The 23,516-nt window shown below is 30.3% G+C and overlaps 1 protein-coding gene across 10 annotated transcripts in view; it reads left to right on the top strand.

Moving 5' to 3' along the window:
- The window catches only part of LOC139523899 (nuclear factor of activated T-cells 5-like), a 36,274-nt gene extending 29,211 nt beyond the window's left edge, over positions 1-7,063 (top strand). For 7 of the 10 annotated variants that reach the window (XM_071318280.1, XM_071318273.1, XM_071318282.1 and 4 more), the window contains 3 exons: positions 1,769-3,502; positions 4,290-4,451; positions 5,195-7,063. In XM_071318280.1, coding sequence (XP_071174381.1) covers positions 1,769-3,502; positions 4,290-4,451; positions 5,195-5,244 — 1,946 coding nt within the window. In that variant the 3' untranslated portion in view covers positions 5,245-7,063. The remainder of the gene's footprint in view (positions 1-1,768; positions 3,503-4,289; positions 4,452-5,194) is intronic. The other 3 variants (XM_071318283.1, XM_071318277.1, XM_071318279.1) reach the window with 1 other exon arrangement.
- The last annotated feature ends 16,453 nt before the right edge of the window (positions 7,064-23,516 follow it).

Genomic DNA, 23,516 nt, shown 5'->3' with positions numbered 1-23,516 from the left:
AAAACCTTGATATATCTGACACACATATGTAATGAATCACCCATATGTTCAGATATTTTCTCAAATTTTAAAATCTTGATAACACACACATGTAATGAATTGCCCAAATGTTAAGGTAATCATTTTAAGTCATGTATTAGCAACTGTTTTTTTTATATAAATGATGTCATCATTTTAGATCAAAACTGGTTTCATTGAACACTACAAAAGTTGTTAGTAACAGAAACAAGTATATGTGTAGTAATTCATGTATCATCATTATCATCAATACATTCACAAACTCTAGAGACAAATGACTTAAGGATGTACTTGGATGTACTTGGGTGAGATTCTGGAATTTGTGTTAAATGTTCTGACTCCTTGGTTTTTTTCCATAAAATACAATGTAAAATATTTTGCCCCATAACACCCATTTATTTTATCATATTAGACTTAATAGCTCATGAAAGGTCATTTACCAAAATTTTAGAAGATTCTTGATTTTCTTTCTTTTGTTTTTGAGACCCAAATAATACCAATACAAATAAATGTATAAGGTAAAAGTCTGAATCAGCCTTTTCCCACCATATTTTAAATCCCAAATATCTCGAAAAGGAGGTCCATGACCTATCAATATGTTTAGCTTTTCTCTATCCTTTATTGATGACCTACCAGCTTATAGTATCAATTTTAATTTCTTAATTTCTTAATTTTTACCTATCCTCACCTAAGTACATCCTTAAGACAGAATAATATTACCAGTAATTGTCAAAGCCAGGAATTACACTAAAATTACTCTTCCTTTTGATCAATTGGTTACTTTCTAATACATTCTTGTTTTGTAAAGTCATGTACATCTAACCTTCATTTTTTCTTTCTTCCACAGTGTAGATTTTTAACTCGAAGGACAATTTCATCTATTGTTATTCATAAACATGTCAATTTTAACCAACTAAAAAGTTACATAGATGATTTTGCAGAAAAGCATGTAAATGTGGCAAATGTTAGCGAATAAATTGTTGAATGCATGTAATAATTGGGTTATAGACCCCAGTTTGCAGTACATATTTCTAATTTAGAGTGAATGAAATGTTTAGATTCTTGCATGTTGATATTCATCCAGGTTTTTGTCACTTTTCCATATTATTTTTAACACAGCATAATATTTATAACAAGTTACACACAGACCTAAACTTATACTTCTTTTTATCCTTTTGTAGGCAACCCCCTATATTTTGCTTTCATAGCAATTATGATTATCAACAATTATTAAATTTGTGATCAGGTACCGCTAATTGTAGTAGGTCATTTGTTGTGGTGATGACCACGTTTGCCAGCAATGACTGGCCCTACGACTGTTTATACTTTAAATAGAAAATTGCTACCACACATTGGTATAATGATACATTTAGATTTCCCTTCATATTAGTGGTTGATGACCCCATCCACAGTAAAGCATCAAGCATAAAGCATATCCTGTACTAAAAACTGGACATTTGATAAATACATTGAGGAAAAAAAATGTTAAAAATCAGTCGAAGCACCATTCTAATCGCTACAAAACTTTTGATTATTAACATACAATGATAATCTTCAAATTATTCCAATGAAAGAAAAAATTGGTGCTCTTATAGGTAACACAGTCAGTTTCTATATTCTGGATCAATTTTTAAACATAATTAAAAAGTTCAGAAATCTAGCACAGAATTTGCTAATTTCTCTGAACCAAAAAAAAATGTGTCACAAAATGAGAATCCATTTTGAGTATATCATTCATCTTTATTTTCAGATAAACCCTTGACCCTTCAAGAAATGCTGAGTCATCCTACCCAGATATCCTGTCAGTCATCATTTCCACCAATATCAAATGTAATGAGTGTGAATATTTCAGTAGCTAACAGTGACCAGACCACCCATCTTACAAATGCAAGCACTGTACAGCAACATAGTGAAGTGACATCTCCACAACAACCTGTTAATTCTCCATTGGTTAATGCTCTGTCAAGCACACAAGGTTTTAGTGGTATGATGTTCAACAGCGTACCCAATAATCAACCTCAAAGTTATGAAAATACCGGTGTTTATGGAGTTAATAATTCTGAAGTAAAGTCACCTAAACTGGAACAATCTGATTCAGACAAAGTAATGACCAGCACTGAATCAGATAAGACATTTGAACAAATTATAGGTAATGCTAACAACCAGCATGATTTTATATCTAGTCAAAATAATACGGAAATTATTTCAAATTTTCATTCTGACCTTAATAACTGTCAAAACATACCCCAGAGTCCTGGAAATAACCAAAATTTACAACAGACCTTTGGAAGTAACCAAAATTTACAACAGACCTTTGGAAGTAACCAAAATTTACAGCAGACCGTTGGAAGTAACCAAAATTTACAGCAGACCGTTGGAAGTAACCAAAATTTACAACAGACCTTTGGAAGTAACCAAAATTTACAGCAGACCGTTGGAAGTAACCAAAATTTACAACAGACATTTGGAAGTGACCAAAATTTACAACAGACCGTTGGAAGTGGTCAAAACTTACAGCGAACTCTTAGTAATAATGATTCATTGCATCAAACTCTTGGAAGTGGTCAAACTCTAACAAATAGTCCAGATTTGCAACAAAACATTCAACAAAATGTTATCTGTGTCAATTTTAGTACTGCACAAAATACACCTACTGTAAGTAATATACAAAACAGTGCACAAGTGTTACAAGGATTTCAAGATATTCAGAATAACACACAATTACAAGGATTTTCTAATTTGAATAATGTCCCACAACAGAAACAGAATGTTGTATTGGCTCAGCATATGTCAAATCATGAAGTATTTACACCAGGGTTTACTGTTAATACTTCAGAACAGAATGTACCAAGTTATTATGTGAACACTAGACAAACCGAACAAGTTAATGTTCTGCAAGGATTTACAAACAGTGACACATCAGTTAATACAAGTGACTTGAAAAATGAACAAGGCTATGATAGTTTATCAACACCTAGTAATTTGAACACCAATACTGTGTCCGTAGCCTCTGCTGATAATACAGGACAGCAAAGTGGTTATTCTGATGTAGCTATGAGATTACTACAACAATTATTGACAAAATCTACGAATTCAACAACATCTGTGACCAATCAGGTTCCTTACAGTTCACAGAGTACTAGTAATGTGTTGTATTCATCTGCTCCTAGAATTCAGCCAGCTATATTTACTGGTATACAATCAAGTCCTAGTACACTGAACATACCAACAACAGCACTACAACAATCTATATCTTCTCCTTATCCCCAACCTAGAGTTCAGATCTCTAATCAGGGTCTTCTTCATCATATATTAAGTCAGGGTCTAGTTGACAAAAAGCCTGAAGTGTCTGAAATGTCAACTACAAGTTCTGGAAATGTCAAGCCAGAAGTTCAACAACTAGATAGCTTACGACTACAAGCCATGGCTCAGCAAGTACAACAGCAAGCTCAACAAGCACAGAATTCTCAACAGACAACAAATGGTATACATTAAGTTTATTGTAGTCCCCAAAATATAGTCTCTTTTATTCTTTCAGGGCCCTTATGATAGGCAAAATTGGTTTCAGCACTGTAACTCTTTGTTATCCCAACCAAATGTAGTTAAACTTTATACACAATGCTTATTACCACCAAACAGTTCGAATTAGGTCATGTTTACTGTTCTTAAGTTATATTCCTTTATAAATACAAAGTTATTTCTTCAATTGTATTTAACAGTGCCTCATCCAAATATCAAGAAACTTATAATTAATGCTTATTACCAGGGAACACAGATCCAGTTCAAATTATGGTGGCATCAATTTCACAGCAATGAAAGAATTGCTGAATTTGCTGTATATAGATATAAGTAGATGTGGTATGAGTGCTAATGAGATAAGTCTCCATCCAAGTCACAATTTGTAAAAGTTGTTTACTGGAGTTAAGGGACTTTGAGGATTCTTCAGAAGTTGTGAGTAGTGTGACAAAACTCTGTATGAATACAAACAAAAGGATTTCTCACTAAACATTTAGCCAATGAGAAAGGAAATTGACATCATTGGTTTACTTGTGTAGTTAGGCTGTTGTTTTATTGATACATACCCCACATCTCCATTAATTCATGTAATAATTTACAAATTCTTCCCTTCTTGAGACAGCCTACCAAAGAAGAGCTGCAATGCATCCTGTTACAACAAAATAATGTCATGGTTAAAAATTCTAGATGTCTTTGCCAATTTTATAATTTACATGCTCATTTGCAGAATATCTTTAATATTTCTATTTTTACAGGAAATCAATCAAGAGGCCCTCAGATAATTGTTCTTGGAGGAAATTCTGGTATGCCAGTCCAGAATCCCACTAATAGCACTCCTGCTGCTGGTGCTGCTTCTGCTCCTCCCATACTGATTCTGGCAGGTGGTGGTGGTGACAATAACAATGCGCAGTCACAAGGTAAAAAACTGGCCGTCTTCTTTTTGTTGCTTTATAAAAAAAAAGGAGATGAGGTATGATTGCCTATGAGACAAATATCCACCAAAGTTCAAATAAAGTGAATGTAAGCTACTGTAATAAAAATACAGCCTTCAACAATGAGAAATACCCAGACTGTACAGTTGGCTATAAAGGCACGGAATTTATAAATATGACAGATATGAACTGATAACAGCGACTGTCGAGGAAATGATGAATCAGCAGGTCAAGTTCTATCTCATCTGGAATTGCCATTTCAATGCTAAATTTGAGCAAATTATGCAGTTTTAGACTTTTATCATGAAAGCAGTTATAGATTGAGATAATTTAACAGTAATGTCTATGATTAAGTCACTATGCTGAGAATTATGAGTTAACCCCTTATCAGAGCAAACAAGGTGTAAGCAATACATTTACCAGTACATATTATGTACCCTATCATAAACTGGCACCAGACATTGCACTTAGCCTCACACTCCATTACATCTATATTTACTGATATGCTATTCATCATTTTCAGTCTTAATTTTATTATAGAGTAAGGCAGTATACTTGAATATCTTCTTTCACTAGTACACAATTATAGGCACCAATCACTTAAGTGTTTAAAGAGGTTTTATTTCATTATTGTATTGTAGCAGCCTTGTAAATGCCAAGTAAGTGATATATGCTCCTTTGAGCTATTTACTGATGGTTTAACTAGTCTTGTCTTTTTAATTTTTTAGTTGAAAACATCCTGAGATCCATCCTTGGTTCATTAAAGCCAGGACAATGATATTGATAAACAAGGACATTGATAGTGAAAAGGAAGACTGATATTTATAACAAAGACAGACTTATGTCACAAATTACAAAGAACACTATTAAGAAAAAAAAGGGAAAGAACAGAACCAAGTTTACATCTGAGAATTCATCATGTTTGTTTTATTTTCTTACACTATAGTGCTTAAATTATGTTGTGCTAAATTTGAATTGATAAAATTGAAAATTTAGATGTAAAATTTCTGCCAATTAGAAATTTGTTGGTTGTGGTATGGCCACATACAATAGTAGGATTTGTTTTCTGACATTTTGTTGAAATGCTTTATTTGTGTTAGTAATATCTAGACCATCACGTCGTGATGTGGTTACACTCCATAGTGCTATGGTGTTGTAGGGTTGGATTTAATTCATTGTGATAGTAGTTTTTAGTTTTGTCTCATTGTTTTGTATATTTTAATATATCGTATAAAATATTTATTGTGTGATTTGAAAAAATCAATAGTAGATTGCAATGCAGTATGTGTGGTTTGAAGTGATTTATACAATCATCCTACTAAATCTTCAAATACAGCAATTGTTAGTAAAAATGAAGCTCCTTACCTGTCAACGTTGACCTGTATCTTGGATATACTGCCTGGGAGTTCATCTGAGATTTGGAATCTTTTGGAATATATTGAAAAAATCAGGATTTCATGGTTTTTATGACACTGTTTGAGGTCTAAATAGCAAATTTTCATCTGAAAATATTTAGAATTTAAAGTTTAAACTTCTTTTCAGTTAAAGATTAATATGCAAAATTTATGTTAAATTGAAAAAGAGTACATGTTATGGCCTGACACTTTTTTTAACCAATGCAGGTCATGCAATGCAGGTATTTTCACTTGCAGAGGTTGACAGGTATGAAGCATTCAACTAGAATTGATATAAATTTCTATTGAAATTGTTATAACTGTAAGATTTCAATGTAAATCTTTAATAGCATTTAATTTATTCAGATTTCTGTAATATGGCTTTTTGTATTTGCCATGAACGATCAAATAAAGACCTAGATAATTTTTATTATTCGTAAAAAGTATATGGAATAAGAATTTATGTTTTACAGCTCAGAATAACACAACAATTTCTGATGCATAAAACTTTATTGTACTGATCTGATTATTGAGTAGAGTGAAAAATTCCTGAAGAACTATTTACTACCATGCAGTAATATACAAAGACAGAAAAGTATTTAAAAAAAGAGTGCAATTCATTGTATTAAAAATCTGAGTTAATAATTTTCAACTAGATCGAAATGAAAACAATTCAAAACATGAGGAGAGTTGTCCATCCCAATCAAAAACAAAGTGTTTGGTGCAATATATGAGGCCTTTATATATGTAAATGTTTTCATGGGACCATGTATGAAAATACTACTTCCCCGTCATTGTAAATATTCATTATTTCATTGCTTTTAGTTTGTAAATATTAGTAGCTTTAAAAATTCAACATTTTGTGTGATTTGTTAAATATCAAGTAGAAAAGTATTGGAATGTTTGGAAAGCAACAGGTTTCAACTTTATTATAAGATCAAGGTTACTGTCAAAAACAAATTTCTTTTGGAAAACTTTATTCATGTTTCCATGACAATAGACACGAAATGTGATGCATCTTTATATAAAATAACCGGCAGAAAACAAGTAACTTAATTGTTCCTCATTCATCCCTGTGTGAGAGAAGGAAAGCAGATGATAATATTTTAATCATGTAGTATTGGCATTATTAACATATATGCAGAAGTGATTTTTCCTCAAAAGTTCACATAATAGCCTTCCAGAAAAGGAAACTTTGAAAAATGATAAAAGGATGGTGTGGAATGAAATAAAGAGTTTGTGAAAATACAAATTTACTACAGTGTATTCTTATTTTACTTCATTTATGATTTTTGTTTCAATTGTGATTTTTGAATAGATAGACACCTAAAAAAAAAATAAGATTGTAACACAAATCTGTATTGATCAACTCATACACTCTACTGTAAAATTTCAAATAAAATTTAATTTTGAAATGTTCTAAATAATTTGATATTTAATAAATAAAAAGAAATTCTTAGTAGAACAAATCACCAAGATCTCACATAAAACATTCTTGATATTGTTTTTAAGTTGCACATTATGTATGCTGTTGTAAATATGTGTACATATAGCAGGTTGCCTTATATTAATGACTAGATTTTGATGTATATTTATAGATATGTAATATTATGTTAATGAGATTTTTATTATACCAGTGAGGTTTTGTTTATAATTCCATTTGCTAGATGAAACTAGATCTCTTCATTATAGTTCAGTTTTTCTATTGGCAAATTTTCATCAGTGTAGAATATTTTATTTCTTATTAAAGTCCTACTTTGTGGGTAACATGTAAAAAGTTGAAGTTAAATTAAGCTTACAAAGAATAACAGTTACAGCTGATTTCAGTGAGAGTGTAGCCAAAGGTAAAATATTTGGTTAGCTTGCTTGTTAGCTTAACCACGAAGTCATTGTTAGGTTAGGTAAACTACCCTCCTTTAAGAGTACACTAGTCCCACAGATAACCAATATATCTGTCTGTTGGGCTAGGCTACTTCGAAAGGAGGGTAGTTTACCTAACCTAACAATGACTTCACGGTTCAGCTAACAAGCAAGCTAACTAAATATATTACCTTTGGTTACACACTCACTGAAATCAGCTGTAATTCGATAGAACTTCTACTTGAACTCTTGAAATTAATTTCTTCAAAAATTATGAAATTTTAAAGCTATTTCTTTTTCATATTAAATTAAAATGTTGTGGGTCAGTTTCATTCTAACTTTATTATATCTTTTTGTTTTAAAAAGTTTTTAACATTATCATTATTTTTGTAGTTTTCAATGAAGATACATGTAGATTACTAGATAATTTTCTCTCCTCTTAGTGTGATTAATTTTTATTAAAGGTCCAATAAGATGGTATAATATGAGGAAATTTTAATTGAATAATTGCTTTTTGTATGAATTGGAGAGTAAATTGATTTCCTACTAACTTCAAAATGAAAGTGATCAAAAGTTCTTAGTGATAATGTCGACTGAGTCTCATTAATCAATGCAGAAAATTTCTTTAATTGATTTATAACAATAAGTGAAAACCAGAAACTTTTAGAATTACCCTTCAAATGACCCTCTATAATACCCATACATACAGTACCATTGTTAAACAAACCCTTAAATGTCCTCTACAGTAACTGTATGAAATAGATGAACTCGTATCTTATTTATATAATGTAGTTGAGGGTCTTTTGGGTTGTTCTTTTATTATGTTGTTATGCAACTTATTTTTTCAAGAACTTGAAGTTAATTGTGAATAAACAAAATACATAATTCTTATTTTGACTTAACCCTCAAAAAGTTTGAAATAAAGTAGTTCCACAAAATAGTTTTATATACACTTGAAAGAATCCTCATTTTCAACCAGTAAAACTATGTATACTTCAGAAAATAATAGATCTATATATGTTACATCTCAATTTCTTTTTTTTAATTTGAAATCCAAGTAATGTATAAACATAGAAAATGTTTGATGGTGAATTTGTATTAAAGCATTTTATATATTTTTTTTATAAATAATCCAAAAGTGGATGTAATAAAAATATTCCTAGATTTCCCTCAATCTAGTTATTTGATGTAATATTTTTAACTTCAAAGGAATAAAAAAACTGATTTTCAACCAGGAAACTGCTCATATGACATTCGAAATTTGTTGTTTTTGTTTTCTATGTTAGAAATGTCTATCAAGTTTAATTTCAATGGAAAATTTCATGATAATCTAGAAATATTTTTATTGTGGCCATATGTGATAATCATTTGACATTCAAAGATGAGATTATGGAAAGATACTTAAATTTATTTATTTTTAAAATAGGAAGATAAATAAATTTTCATCATTTACTATCAAATGTTGTAGAGTGGGGTGCTCATTTTCGCCACATCTTTCCATGTTTTCTACAGTTTATGGACAGGTCTAAATGTTTTTGAAGTATACTGATATTTCTATATGAAGATAACTTCAAATGCAAAATATTCTTAAGCTTGAAAACGGGTTTGTTTAAAAAAAATCATCTGAAAAGTTAGATTAAAGGGTGTATGAAATTTCCGGATGTTTTGTCAATGGGGGACACATATTCGCCGTTTTTACACATCTATTTAAAACCAAATAACCGCAGCTTTTAACAATTTTGATCAAATCAATTGCATGATAGATGAATAGCAGACATTTCAAAGGTGTAAAGAATTCAAAATTAGGGCATTCAGTCAAATATTTACTTGGAAATACTTCTTTGAAATCATGTTTTTTATTCAGGAAATTGTCCTAAAATCGTTCTCCGTTTTTCGGTCATTTTCAGTAGGAGCCGCAATTTTGTCTCAGTTTAAAAAAATATCATATTTGTTTTAAAAATATAATTTACCGGTACATTTCTTCCATTTCAGCCATCCTTTGAAGTGTTTACACCTCAAAATCCTAAAACGGCGAAATTGTGTCCCCGGCGAAAATGAGCACCCCACTCTATATGTTTTTAGAAATTGCCATTTTAGTGTTTTTATTTAAAGACATGATTTTTTTAGGTGAATAAAGCTTCAATATCATATAATATCAAATAAAGAAATAATAACTTAACATAACCCTGTGTGAGAAAATCTGGTGTATCTTCTCCAAATTTTCTTACATTGAAAAATATTTTGAAAATTTCAACTTACAATTTTCCTACCAAGTTTTATTTTTGAATGATGTGTATAGGCAGCAGTAGACTAGTCATTATCAGTATTATGTTCACGTAAATATAGATTCTACCACTGCATCGAGTGTGATACGATATTTATCCACTCAAGACAGTTAAATTTTCAAATTTAAAACGTGAGGCACGTTAAAGACACCCTTGTAGATTTCAAAAAAGAGTAGGCTAATGCTGCTACAAGGCAGCACTGGCACCCGCAAAGTGGAAAGGGATTTATAGAAGTTGCAAAACTTGTTTCCCAATCCACTATAAATGAATATGTTTAAACGAAGTACAAAGTTTAGCATATGTCCATTTCTCATAATCTTAATTAACAAATATAATAATATTATCCCTATGTTTTTAATTGGAAATGGTATTGTACACTGTTGTTTAGCAACATTCAGACTACTGGTTCCCAAAATCTCATGTTTTAGTTGGTGGTAACTATGTCTTCATCGTAGGAATGCCTCTTTTAAGATTTGAAAGTAGGGTAAATGCCCTTGTAAGCAGCATTTTTTTTTTGTTATCATTGAATAGTTTTGTTTTTAGGATTTGTATTGGTGCAGTTCAGTTTGTTGATAAGTTCATAGTTTTATATTATACATTAAAAATGAAAAAAGCCTGATGGGTTTTGGTGGGAACATAGAAACACATGCACATTTATTGATGTGATTGCTTTATTGCATTTGATAGATATTTGGAATTTGTAGAAGTGCAGCTTGTTTAAAAGAAAATTTAATTGTGTTTATAACAATTTCATATCCCATAAAGATTACTAATTTAGAGAAACTATGTTGTGAATAAATAATAGTTTATTTACCACAAAAAAAAATTGAACACATGAAACAATATAATGTGAACAACTCATTGAATTTTCTAAAATATTACCATCAGATTTAGACAAAGAATAGTTATTAAATGTTGTTGTTTTTTCTATCAATAAAATTTAAAAAAATATTTTCACCGATTTTCGGAATCTACAGAAACAGTTTTAGCAAAAGATTTATGAAATGAAATTTGAATAATTTTGAATTGTAATCTGTGAGCCCACCATCAGAAGAGTACAAGAATTGTTTAACTGAAAGCTATATTTTAAACCAAAGAATTCATTCACATGTTTCTGGACTTGTTTTTCATTCCCAAACAGCATTCACCATAATCAGATTATTTTTAATCAGAAATTGTATTGCTTAAGAAATGTCAAAGTACAAATTCATCAGTTAATTATTATTTTGTGTAAATTGTTTTGTTATATTAAGTATATTATTTGTTAAAATATATCTTTTTTTAAATTGTGATTTATAAACCTTTGTTACATGTAGAATCTATTTTCAAGGTACTGCTCGTAGGTTGTAATTATCAAATTTTAAAATAAAAGAATTTAAAGATTTTGACATCTGTCATATTTAAAAGATTTTCCCCCCATTAGTCCAATCTTGCAGTTGTTTTTTTTATGAACGAGTCACATTGGTTGACCCATGGTCAATCATTATAAATAAGTTCAAGAGTCATTACATCATTGGACAATCAATTTTTACTGTGACGGAATAACAACAGAATTGTGACATAAGAAAAGTTTGAAAATAATCTACTGAGAATTGTCAAATTTAAATTTTCTTTTCCAAATAAATAATTTATTTTTAATGTTAGATGTTAATTGTATATTAACAAATTTTGAAAAGAACATTTTATCATCAGTAATTGAATCTAATTCCAAAATTTTTATCATAATAGGCTGCTTAGAATTATTTTGCCTACTTGAAACATTTATGTTGTTTTTTTTTACATTATATGCTACCAGGATATTAGACATATAATTTTTGAAGGTGCTTATTTCTCTTTATCAACCAATCCACTCACAAACCGGCCTTCTGGACAGTACCTTGAATAAAGAATAATTAAGTGCAGCAGATGCCATTTTAATATTGTTTTCATCAACTTATTTATTACTGAATCTCATGCCGTTTTTGCCACATTACAAATTCATTGCAGTCTTTAAGATAACTTCTACTGTTAATTTTCAGGATTGTTCTCATTTTGTTTACTAGTGGTGAACATCATAGAATTTGAGACATAAGTTTTACAATTCTTCAGTGAATAAAATTAAATATAAATGTTGTGTTCAGTCAATTCTAGAATGAGTTCTTGGTCAATATATTCAATAAGTTGCTATTTGTTAAGACATTAATGCATTTTGATAGAATGTATGGTGTCAGATACACCCCTTTATTTACAATTTATTGGCTGTGTAGTTATATACATGCTGGAATTTACATTTTCTGATTTTATCTGTCCGAAATTAATTGATAATTAGAAATATTATAAATCTGATGTTGATGGATAAGCTTCCATGCATCTTCTCATATTCAAACGAATATAAGTCAATAACCCCTCAGTCCACCTACAGTGACTTTTTTTTATGGTGGGTGGGGGATGAAATGTTAAGGCTTTTTAGCAGTGGGGTATTGTTAAGTGTTTTTAAATTTTTCAATATAAGATACTGAAAGTTTATATTTTATGAGATTCTATAGTTCAATGTAGAATATGTAGAATATGCAGTCCCTCACTTTTATTAAAGTGATTTGAAATTATATAGGGCAAAGTTTCATGTTTGATTTTATACATTTAAAAATATATTCTTGTCAAAATGATTTGTGTTTTAGTTTTTGATATTTTCTGTCACCATCAGAGACTAACATGTCTTGATTAAAATTTATGTATTCTCATTTCCACCATTCAGCTTTTTTCTTCTATATTAGTTTTCATTGATATCTTCATTTCAATCTTTTTAACCTTTTAAAGTAGAAGCTACTGAATTTATTTCAAGTCTAATTTTTTTTATTCACAGAGTACTTTTTTGGGGAAAGACGGCTTCAAGCTGTCAATTCCATATGTGGTTGGCCAGACTGCCAAGCCCCTCATGTCAATCATTTTTTTAAGTGTGGTTTATTTACTTACCGTTACAAGACATTATCTCAGCAGGCAAAAATTTGTATAGTACTTTAAAATCAAATTTTGGTGTCTTATACTAAGCATGCAACTAAAACATTCCTTTATTGTGTATTTTTTTCTCTTACCATTTTTGCTTGTAAGACCCTGCTTATGTTTTCAAGTTACAAATTTGACCAAATTCACATTCATTCTAGAATTCAGGTTTTCAATTTAATTCACATTCATGTTTTCAATTAAACATACATTTTTTAAACATTCAGGTTTTTAATCTGAAAATCTTAACTTGGAATGAAATCTAGGCTACCTGCAAATAATAAGAATATTTGGAACTTCTAAAGTTTGTAGTGATCAGAGATGGATTTAGTTAGGAAGAGTAGACCTAGGGGAGATACATTAATAACTTAAATATTATATGAGAGATTGTCCTTTTAACTGGGATATAAAGGGTTATTACTTTGGTTTCTCACTGGTAATTAGTTCGATCCTTGTCAGTGAGTGTAATTATGAAATTGTGAGGGATTTAAAAAACCTATTTACACCCACTGAAGATTAATAATTGGAAACATCACATCATTTAAAATAGATTTTGAAGGGAAAAAAATATAATTTTATAAAATTTATTTTTAAACTGTTACAAAAGAAGATACAGTTCAAACATGTGTCATTGATAGGTTATTTTATTTACAGTATTAAAGTAATCTTAAACATATCATGTGTACTAGGGCAGCTAATGTTGCTGTATGTGCTTTATTTATGGTGTTTTAGAGGAATTGTGATTAGCCTTATTATGTGCTGTAATATTCACTGCTGTTTTATTGCTTAAGTTCACCTATATCTTATCAAAGACATTTCATGATTGCAGAGTAGCTGTAAAATATAGGTGAACGAATCATTACCTATAGTTCAGTATTTCTTCAAAATGATAGGGGAAAATATTTTTCACTTTATTTTGTACAAAAATCAAAATGACACTTTTATTTTATAAACTGTTGCTTTGCATTTTGATAGTTTATTCACACTTATTATATTTCACTACCTGTTCATTGAATTGCTTAAGGTAAATTGGAAATGTTGTACCTACAATGCACAAACCAACATCGATCATAGGTCAGCAGTATGACAAATTGATTACTGCCCATTGCTTTCAATATGCCTGTTATATAATCCATGTTTTACATGATGTTGACAAATAAAATGGTGTAACGCTGCAATTCTTTGTTTTTATTTATATATATATACCGGGTACTGTGGACAAAAGTGTCTGGCCTCCCACATTTTTGTTCAGCCTACGACTTTTATCGCAGAAAGCTTGACATAGGGATAGTGATCTGGTGGCGGCTGCATTAGCTAGTTTCTTAAAAGCTTTATATTTTAAAAGGTGGAAGACCTGGATGCTTCATACTTTTTATACGACCGCAAAATTTGAAAAAATTTTGGTCGTATATTGCTATCACGTTGGCGTCGTCGTCTGCGTCGTCGTCGTCGTCCGAATACTTTTAGTTTTCGCACTCTAACTTTAGTAAAAGTGAATGGAAATCTATGAAATTTTAACACAAGGTTTATGACCACAAAAGGAAGGTTGGTATTGATTTTGGGAGTTTTGGTCCCAACATTTTAGGAATTAGGGGCCAAAAAGGGCCCAAATAAGCATTTTCTTGGTTTTCGCACTATAACTTTAGTTTAAGTTAATAGAAATCTATGAAATTTTGACACAAGGTTTATGACCACAAAAGGAAGGTTGGGATTGATTTTGGGAGTTTTGGTTTCAACAGTTTAGGAATTAGGGGCCAAAAAAGGGCCCAAATAAGCATTATTCTTGGTTTTCGCACAATAACTTTAGTTTAAGTAAATAGAAATTAATGAAATTTAAACACAAGGTTAATGACTACAAAAGGAAGGTTGGTATTGATTTTGGGAGTTTAGGTCCCAACAGTTTAGGAATTAGGGGCCAAAAAGGGACCCAAATAAGCATTTTTCTTGGTTTTCGCACCATAACGTTAGTATAAGTAAATAGAAATCTATGAAATTTAAACACAAGGTTTATGACCATAAAAGGAAGGTTGGTATTGATTTTGGGACTTTTGGTCCCAACATAATAAGGGGCCCAAAGGGTCCAAAATTAAACTTTGTTTGATTTCATCAAAATTGAATAATTGGGGTTCTTTGATATGCCGAATCTAACTGTCATGACTGTGTATGTAGATTCTCAACTTTTGGTCCCGTTTTCAAATTGGTCTACATTAAGGTCCAAAGATTCTCAACTTTTGGTCCCGTTTTCAAATTGGTCTACATTAAGGTCCAAAGGGTCCAAAATTAAACTTAGTTTGATTTTGACAAAAAATGAATCAGTTAGGTTCTTTGATATGCTGAATCTTAAAATGTACTTAGATTCTTGATTATTGGCCCAGTTTTCAAGTTGGTCCAAATCGGGGTCCAAAATTAAACTTTGTTTGATTTCATCAAAAATTGAATAAATGGGGTTCTTTGATATACCAAATCTAACTGTGTATGTAGATTCTTCATTTTTGGTCCTGTTTTCAAATTGGTCTACACTAAAGTCCAAAGGGTCCAAAATTAAACTTAGTCTGATTTTAACAAAAATTGAAATCTTGGGGTTCTTTGATATGCTGAATCCAAAAATGTACTTAGATTTTTTATTATGGGCCCAGTTTTCAAGTTGGTCCAAATCAGGATCTAAAATTATTATATTAAGTATTGTGCAATAGCAAGTCTTTTCAATTGCACAGTATTGCGCAATGGCAAGAAATATCTAATTGCACAATATTGTGAAATAGCAAATTTTTTTTTAATTAGAGTTATCTTTCTTTGTCCAGAATAGTAAGCAAGAAATATCTAATTGCAAAATATAGTGCAATAGCATGATTTTTTTTTAATTGGAGTTATCTTTCTTTGTCCAGAATCAACTTAAATCTTTGTTATATACAATATACAATGTATATTCACTTTTTACTACCAACTGATAAATTAAAATAATCTTTACCTTCAGTGATAACAAGCAGTTTTTTTACATCTTAATATTTTATGATGTATTTAAATGAGTAGTTATTGTTGCAAACTCCATTAGAAATTTTAATTGAGATTAGTTTTGGAATAAGGGAAAGGGGGATGTGATTAAAAAAATTGGGTTCAATTTTTCTCATTTGAAATTTCATAAATAAAAAAGAAAATTTCTTCAAACATTTTTTTGAGAGGATTAATATTCAACAGCATAGTGAATTGCTCTAAGAGAAAACAAAAATTTTAAGTTCATTAGAACACATTCATTCTGTGTCAGAAACCTATGCTGTGTCAACTATTTAATCACAATCCAAATTTAGAGCTGAATCCAGCTTGAATGTTGTGTCCATACTTGCCCCAACCGTTCAGGGTTCAACCTCTGCGGTCGTATAAAGCTACGCCCTGCGAAGCATCTGGTTATATTAATGAAACCTGTTATGAAGTTTCCCTCAGTCACACGTCCAATGTCCTTGACCTCATTTTCATGGTTCAGTGACTACTTGAAAAAAGTTAAGATTAGCTAACTTCTTGAAAGCTTTATATTTTAGAAGGTGGTAGACCTGGATGCTTCATACTTTGTATATAGATGCCTTATATTATGAAGTTCCCATCTGTCACATGTCCATTGGCATTGACTTTTTTTTATGGTTCAGTGACTACTTGAAAAAAAGATTCAAGATTTTTTGTAATGTTAATTTCTTTCTTATTATGAGTAATAGGATATCTATATTTAGTATGTGTGTACCTTGCCAGGTCCTTTTGCCCATCACACAGATTTCATCTGACCTTGACCTCATTTCATGGATCAGTGAACAAAGATAAGTTTCTGTGGTCAAGTCCATGTATCAGATACTACCTATAAGCAATAGGTCTTCTATATTTGGTGTATGGAATGATTGTAAGGTTTACATGTCCAACTTGCAGGTGTCATCTAACTTTGACCTCATTTTCATGGTTCAGATAAAATTGAGTTTTTGAGTTTTGGTCTTTTTTCAAATACTATATGCAATATGTCAACCATATTTAGTGTGTGGAAATATTTTATGATGTACATGTCAGTCTGGCAGGTTTTAATTGACATTGACCTCTTTTTCACAGTTCATTGGTTAATGTTAAGATTGTTTCATAGATACTATAAGCAATAGGTCAACTATATTTAATGCATAGATTGACTGTAAGGTGTATATATTTCTGTGTGGCAAGGCTCAACCTTATTTTCATGGTTCAGTTGTCAAAGTGAAGTTTTTGAGTTTTGGTCTTTTTTTCTAATAATATAAGCAATATCTCAACTATATTTAATGCATAGATTGATTGTAAGGTGTGTATGTCTCTCTGTCATAGTTCATCTGACCTTGGCCTCATTTTCATGGTTTATTGGTCAATGTTAAGTTTCCTTGGTAAAGTCTATTTCTTAGAAACTATAGGCAATGGGTCAACTATGTTTTGTCTATTGAATGATTGTAAGGTGTCCATGTATTTTTTGTTTGGTTTATCTGACCTTGACCTCGTGGATCATAAGTTTGTGTGGCACTTGTAGTAAGGTTTATATTTAGGACTATCAACACAAAATCAATGGTTAGTAAAGAAGGCGAGACATTTCAGTGTGTGCACTTGTGTTATGAAACTTTGGTAAATTGTATATATCTATTGATGTCGTCTCCCTTTCAATTTTTATAAATTTTAGATTTTACATATCCGAGTTATGGGGTTTTAAATTCATTAAAAAAGAGGGGACTTTCCAGTTTTTAGACAAAAGCTCAAAAATGCTTTGAGCAGTTTTCATGAAATCTTGGTGACTAATTTAAATCTTTGAAATAAGCTCCCTTTATTATAAAGCCCTCGCCCCACCGGAGTGGACATTGATTTATTCTCTAGTCGGTACTTCCCAAAATTGGTTTCAGGTTTTTTTTAACCTCATAAAAATAGGGAGATGTGGTATGATTGCCAATGAGACAACTATCTACCAAAATTTAAATGAAGTGAATGTAAGCAATTATCTTCAACAATGATTTTAAAAAACTAAGCCTTATACACAGGAAGAAAAAGGGTGAACATTTGATTTGTTAACTTCCAGTGATGGCTATTTTCTTATATGCAATGAAACATTATGTGAATTATGTCTATAGTTCTGGACAGAATAAAACTTTACTCATGCCAAGTATTTCTTTATTTGAAACAAAGATAAATTCTGCACATTTTTTTGAAAAGTGCAATTTAACAAAGACAAATAGGGGAAAATCAATATTACACAACTATATATAATATGGGAATGAATAAAAACATGATAAGAGATATATTTATTGCACATAACAATGAAATGTTATTAACAACCTGATGATAGTATGATAGAAAACAAGATATGAGAACAAGCTATTTGCTCTATCAATAACAAGATACATGAGAACATGGAATGTACACAAATTTTTTAAAATGTATAGAAAACAAGAAATAAACAATCTATTAGCTATAATTATTAACAAGACAAAATACATCAATACAAGAACATGGAATGTAAAAAAAATCATCTAAATAATGAGTACATGTACATAATTTATTATCATATTTGTTAAAGATTATGCCTTATATTCCATTAAATCACAGAAAAAAAAATCTAACAGCACCTAAAAAGCCCTAGCAAAAAGAGTTAAAAAGAATGCAAAAAAGCATTTTTAGAAACATCTCGAATGCATTCGAGTCACTTAGAATATAAGGGCTCACAAGTTTAGCACATGATTAAATATGTGTACAAGCATGGCAACATTTTATCTAATGATCCGTATAAAGTGTTTTTTTACAAACATTTTAATAATTTTCCAACTTTTTCTTTCATTCTCAAAACATAAACTTATTATGTTAGCACAAATGTATTACAATGCTGTGTGTACAAAGATACACCAGAGAAAAGGCATCCAGCTATTGGCTAAAGGAGTTGATTGCACAAAAGTGCAAATTTTATCCAAAAACAATTACATTTGTACGACAGTACATTTTTCATAACACATGAGATATTAACAAAACTTTAGTTGAAGTATTGCACAGGCTTTCAAATACCAATTTTATGTATAAGAATTAATATACAAAATTGACAGAGTTAAATAAACATAAAACCACCATGTTTTGACAAGACACTTAAATTTTACATCTACCATGGATAAAGGTGAATAATCATCTTAAACAAAATTAATTGATAAAGAAAAATCAATCATCAACGTTTCCTCTTTTCTACATCTAAATCAATATCCTTCTACCACTTTCTATGGTCCAGGAACACAGTTATTGTTCTTTGATTGTCATTGTATACGAATAAAGTCATTAATGTGAAGTCTGTGAACAGTGAACTTGCAGAATTTTTTCATGCACCTTTCAAATTTATTTACTATTTTCTATGTATAATATAATAAGAAGGGGGATGAAATTACATGTAAACAAAATTTGGGGCAAGTATTTTAAAGTAAAGTTGTGATTTGGTCCAGTATGAAAAGGTCATAAATAAGTTGTCTGAAGATATCTAACTGAATTACAGACCCCTTTATTTTAAAATTGTCAATATTTTGAATTTTCTAAAGTTTTGAAATAATTTGTCCCATAAGTGGTACACTATACTGTAAAAATCTTTTTATGGATAGAGCAAGTGTGATTTTTTTAATTTGGGTTGTTGTCTTAAAGAAATGCACCAGGAAATAACTGGGTTCTTGGGTATTATGTCATTTAACACTTAGAAACTTCCAATATTTTTCTGCCGATGATAACATGATGATCAATCTGTCAAAAATTTGCCACCAAATAAAAAAGAGTTTTATGTGCACAATTATATACATTTGTACTAATACAAACTTTTATACATTAACATCAAATCTGACAATTGAAAATTGCTTGAAACATCCCATTGGCTCAACCAATACAACTAAAGTTAAAGTACCAACCTGAGAGTACAACTTCATGCAGTTCAAATCCAATATCAATTATTAATTAAATAAATCGTGTTATCCAAAATTAAAACCACTATACTTAAAAATGAATTAAAAGGTGAAATCTCACCAAGGGCCCTACTTGGACTTTTTTGTGTAAGGTACAAATATACACCTTATCGCTATTTAGTCCATTCCGGGAAAAACAGTCATTTATACAACTTCCTGTTTTGGGTCACCGGCCGAAAAATGGAGGTCATCAGTAGTGAGATGAGGGAGAAAAAACTTTAGAAAGTGATTATCAAGAAACTTTGATATAGTATGATCCACTTTTTTCGAAATTAAAATTAAAGTAAAAAAATATTTTGTTTGAAGTATTTACGGTAGTTTAAACAGGTCTCATTAAAAAGTATCATGCATGATGCATTGTTTAAACAGGGTCCCAGATAACTTCAACTGGATGAAAAAGTTGTGTAATTTTAGAACTTATCCGGAATGGAATAAATAGCGATTAGGTGTATTATAACCAATATTTTTAAATACAGACCAGAAAATGAAGTCAGCTGGGTCCTTTGTTTGTACTTTTTTGTGTGAGAATTTGACGAACACAAAAAGGGGTGTTTCTTACACTTTATAAACTTTAAATAAAGTTTTAAACTAAGTTTGAAGACTTATTGGTGACCTTCTGCTGTTGTCTGTTCTATGGTCGGGTTGTTGTCTCTTTGACACATTCCCCATTTCCATTCTCAATTTTATTTCATCACTTATTCACAAAACTCAAGCTTTGACATTAGGAATTAAATCTGAATAAAATACATTAACCTATTTACATGTGTTCTGTTGTCAGTTTTAGGGGCATGATGTTGAGGTAATAGTTTTAAAAAGAGTATTTTTAATGTATTTTCATTAGAACTTACCAACAATATAAAAGATAATTTCCAATCACAATCTCCATCAAAGGTTGTTATTGTTTCTTGACCTTTTATAGACTTTGGTGCTAAATAAAACTGCTTATGGTAGATCATTGGTCATTTATATTGGCTTACTTCACTTCTTGTGTAGAGACAGGTTTTTTTTCGATTGACACATGGTAAATGTTATTAGAGACATTAAAATGTCTTCTTGTTTGTACTGTGTTGCTAGCATTGGTGCTGCATCATCCTTTACCCTTTATCTTATATTTTATTCCTATTCCTATCGAAACATATAAAGTGTTTGGTGTGTAATGCAAATATTAGAAAACAATTCATTGGTTTTTAGTGGTAAAAAGAAGCTTAATTAATCCATTTGCCATGTACTGATTTGATTCTGTTATTAAATTCCAATACTTTTTTTACATCCTTTAAACTAGTTGCTTGATAGCATGATAAGATGAAAGTAATATCTCTGTGTTTTAACCAACTTTTAGTGAAAATAACATCTGGTATCAAAAGTATTTAACTTAACAACAAATTCAATGTAATTAAAAGATTTGAAAAAACTTTAAAAGTTATATACATTATGCACAGATGCATTTTCTCTTTTTATCAATAGAAATTTATGTTTCTCCTATGGGAGACAACTGAAAATGGATCTCTTATCACAGGGTCAATTATGTGATCTGGTAAAAGGACTATTTATTGTACTGTACATGGCATACATGTATAAATAATTTTAAAACTAATAAATTAAAAGACTTTCATATGACCTAAACATTACCCACTAGTTCTACTTTTCTCATTTCAGTTCTAATTTGGCACAAATACATTCTGATCATTAAATAACAATTATATTTCTATATTTCAAACTATACAAAAAAGATGGTTCAACAATATATAATATACAAATTAGTGTTAGATGCATGATATGACATTTGCAGTTATGTCTTGCGTGGTAACATGATAACTAATATAATTGATAAAGCAATATAATAAACAAGAATGTGTCCCAAGTACACGGATCCGCACTATCATTTTCTATGTTCAGTGGACCATGAAAATGGGAAATTTTCTAATTTGGCATTAAAATTATATTATATTATATAAGAGAACGGAAACCAACTTTGGAACATACAGACGGACAAGGGTAAAACTCCATGCCCCCTCCGCTACGGTGGGGGCATAAAAAGTAAACATGTATGACATCAATTTACTCTACGAGACAATTACTCCACAGTTTATGTTTTGGTATATTTTGTGTGAGGTATTATTGTAACAAGGAAAAGTTTATTCTACATTTATCACAAAATCCTAATGACTGATAAAAAGAAGGTAAAATATACTTACTTGCATAATGAAATAATATAATACAAAACACTGTACCACCAGTTTGATCATTTCTGGAGTTAATTAACACAGTAGTAATACCAATTTGAAATTTATGTATTATGTTATTTTCAAAAAAAATGAACAAGTGATTTAATTACTAATCAAAAGTATTATATCTCATACATATACACATTTTTGTATATGTCAAGTAAAATCATACGTAAATTGATATTTCCTTAGATGGAAAATAGTCTGCTTCTAATATTAAGGTGGTACCTAACACTACAGGGAGATAACTCTGTAAAATCAATAGAATGTTTTAATGACGTTGTGTTCTTAAGGTTACAATGTACCAAATAAAATTACATGGGCGCAGCCATTTTATGAAGGGAACATGACATAGAGATAAAAATAGATGGCTCTCTGTGATTGGTTGTTATATCTTTTATATATTTTTCTTCTGGAAAGTATTATGAATGAAGTTTCATGCAAGCACAAATTTGTCCTTAAATGTATAGTATGAAGGGCCGGAAATATTTTTTTTATGGTGCTCAAAATTAGGGAAATTTTTCTGCGAAATCGTCAGGTATCGTGAAAAACCCCAAAATTCACCAAGAAAAGCCATGGGACCATATATATTTGAGTGCGGTAAAATCGCAAATAGATATCGAGCTTCAATTAGACAACAGCAGTTTTTCCATAATTAGTTTATTAAAAGCGCCTTTTAAGGAGATAATTGCTAAAAATAGCATTGCCGGCAATGGGGCCACCATTTAGTACTTTATATCCTTAAGGGAATATTAATCTTCTCAATGATCAAAATAAGTGTTTGTCAAACTGCTATAAAACCAGTGTAATTTTTCTGATTAAATGTTAGTTCAAATCTTTTAAAATTTTTATACTTTTGTCAAAGGGTCAAAGTAAATACTTTGTCAAAATTTTAAAAAAATTAAATGAGCCAAATTAATTTTAAGTAAAGTGTTAGGTACCACCTTAAATACCAGCAATTGTTTAATTTTTCCTTGTTATGAACATTATAAAGCTCTAAATAGCATGCAAATAAACTTAATATTGAAAAACTTTCATATGTCAAATAATCAATGAGCGATATTTCAAGATATCTAACACACACATATTATACAAATCAAAATGGTTGTGCCTGTCCATCAAGGATGACTTGACTTAAAAGAACTAGGCAAAGAAGTTACAACTAAAATTCAAGATCTGAAAATGGCATAAATTGTAAGTATACAAGGTTTGAAACATGGTATTTATCAATATGATACAAAAGTTTTGGATCATAGATATAATATGTCATGGATTCATTAATTTTTGTGTGTATCAATTTTCAAGTATTGCAGAAAACAGTTTTTTCATGGATACTTGATTTGAT

This window comes from Mytilus edulis, chromosome 5, assembly GCF_963676685.1.
Source record: "Mytilus edulis chromosome 5, xbMytEdul2.2, whole genome shotgun sequence".
NCBI classification, from domain to species: Eukaryota; Metazoa; Mollusca; class Bivalvia; order Mytilida; family Mytilidae; genus Mytilus; species Mytilus edulis.
This window is presented reverse-complemented; position numbering and strand designations above follow the sequence as displayed.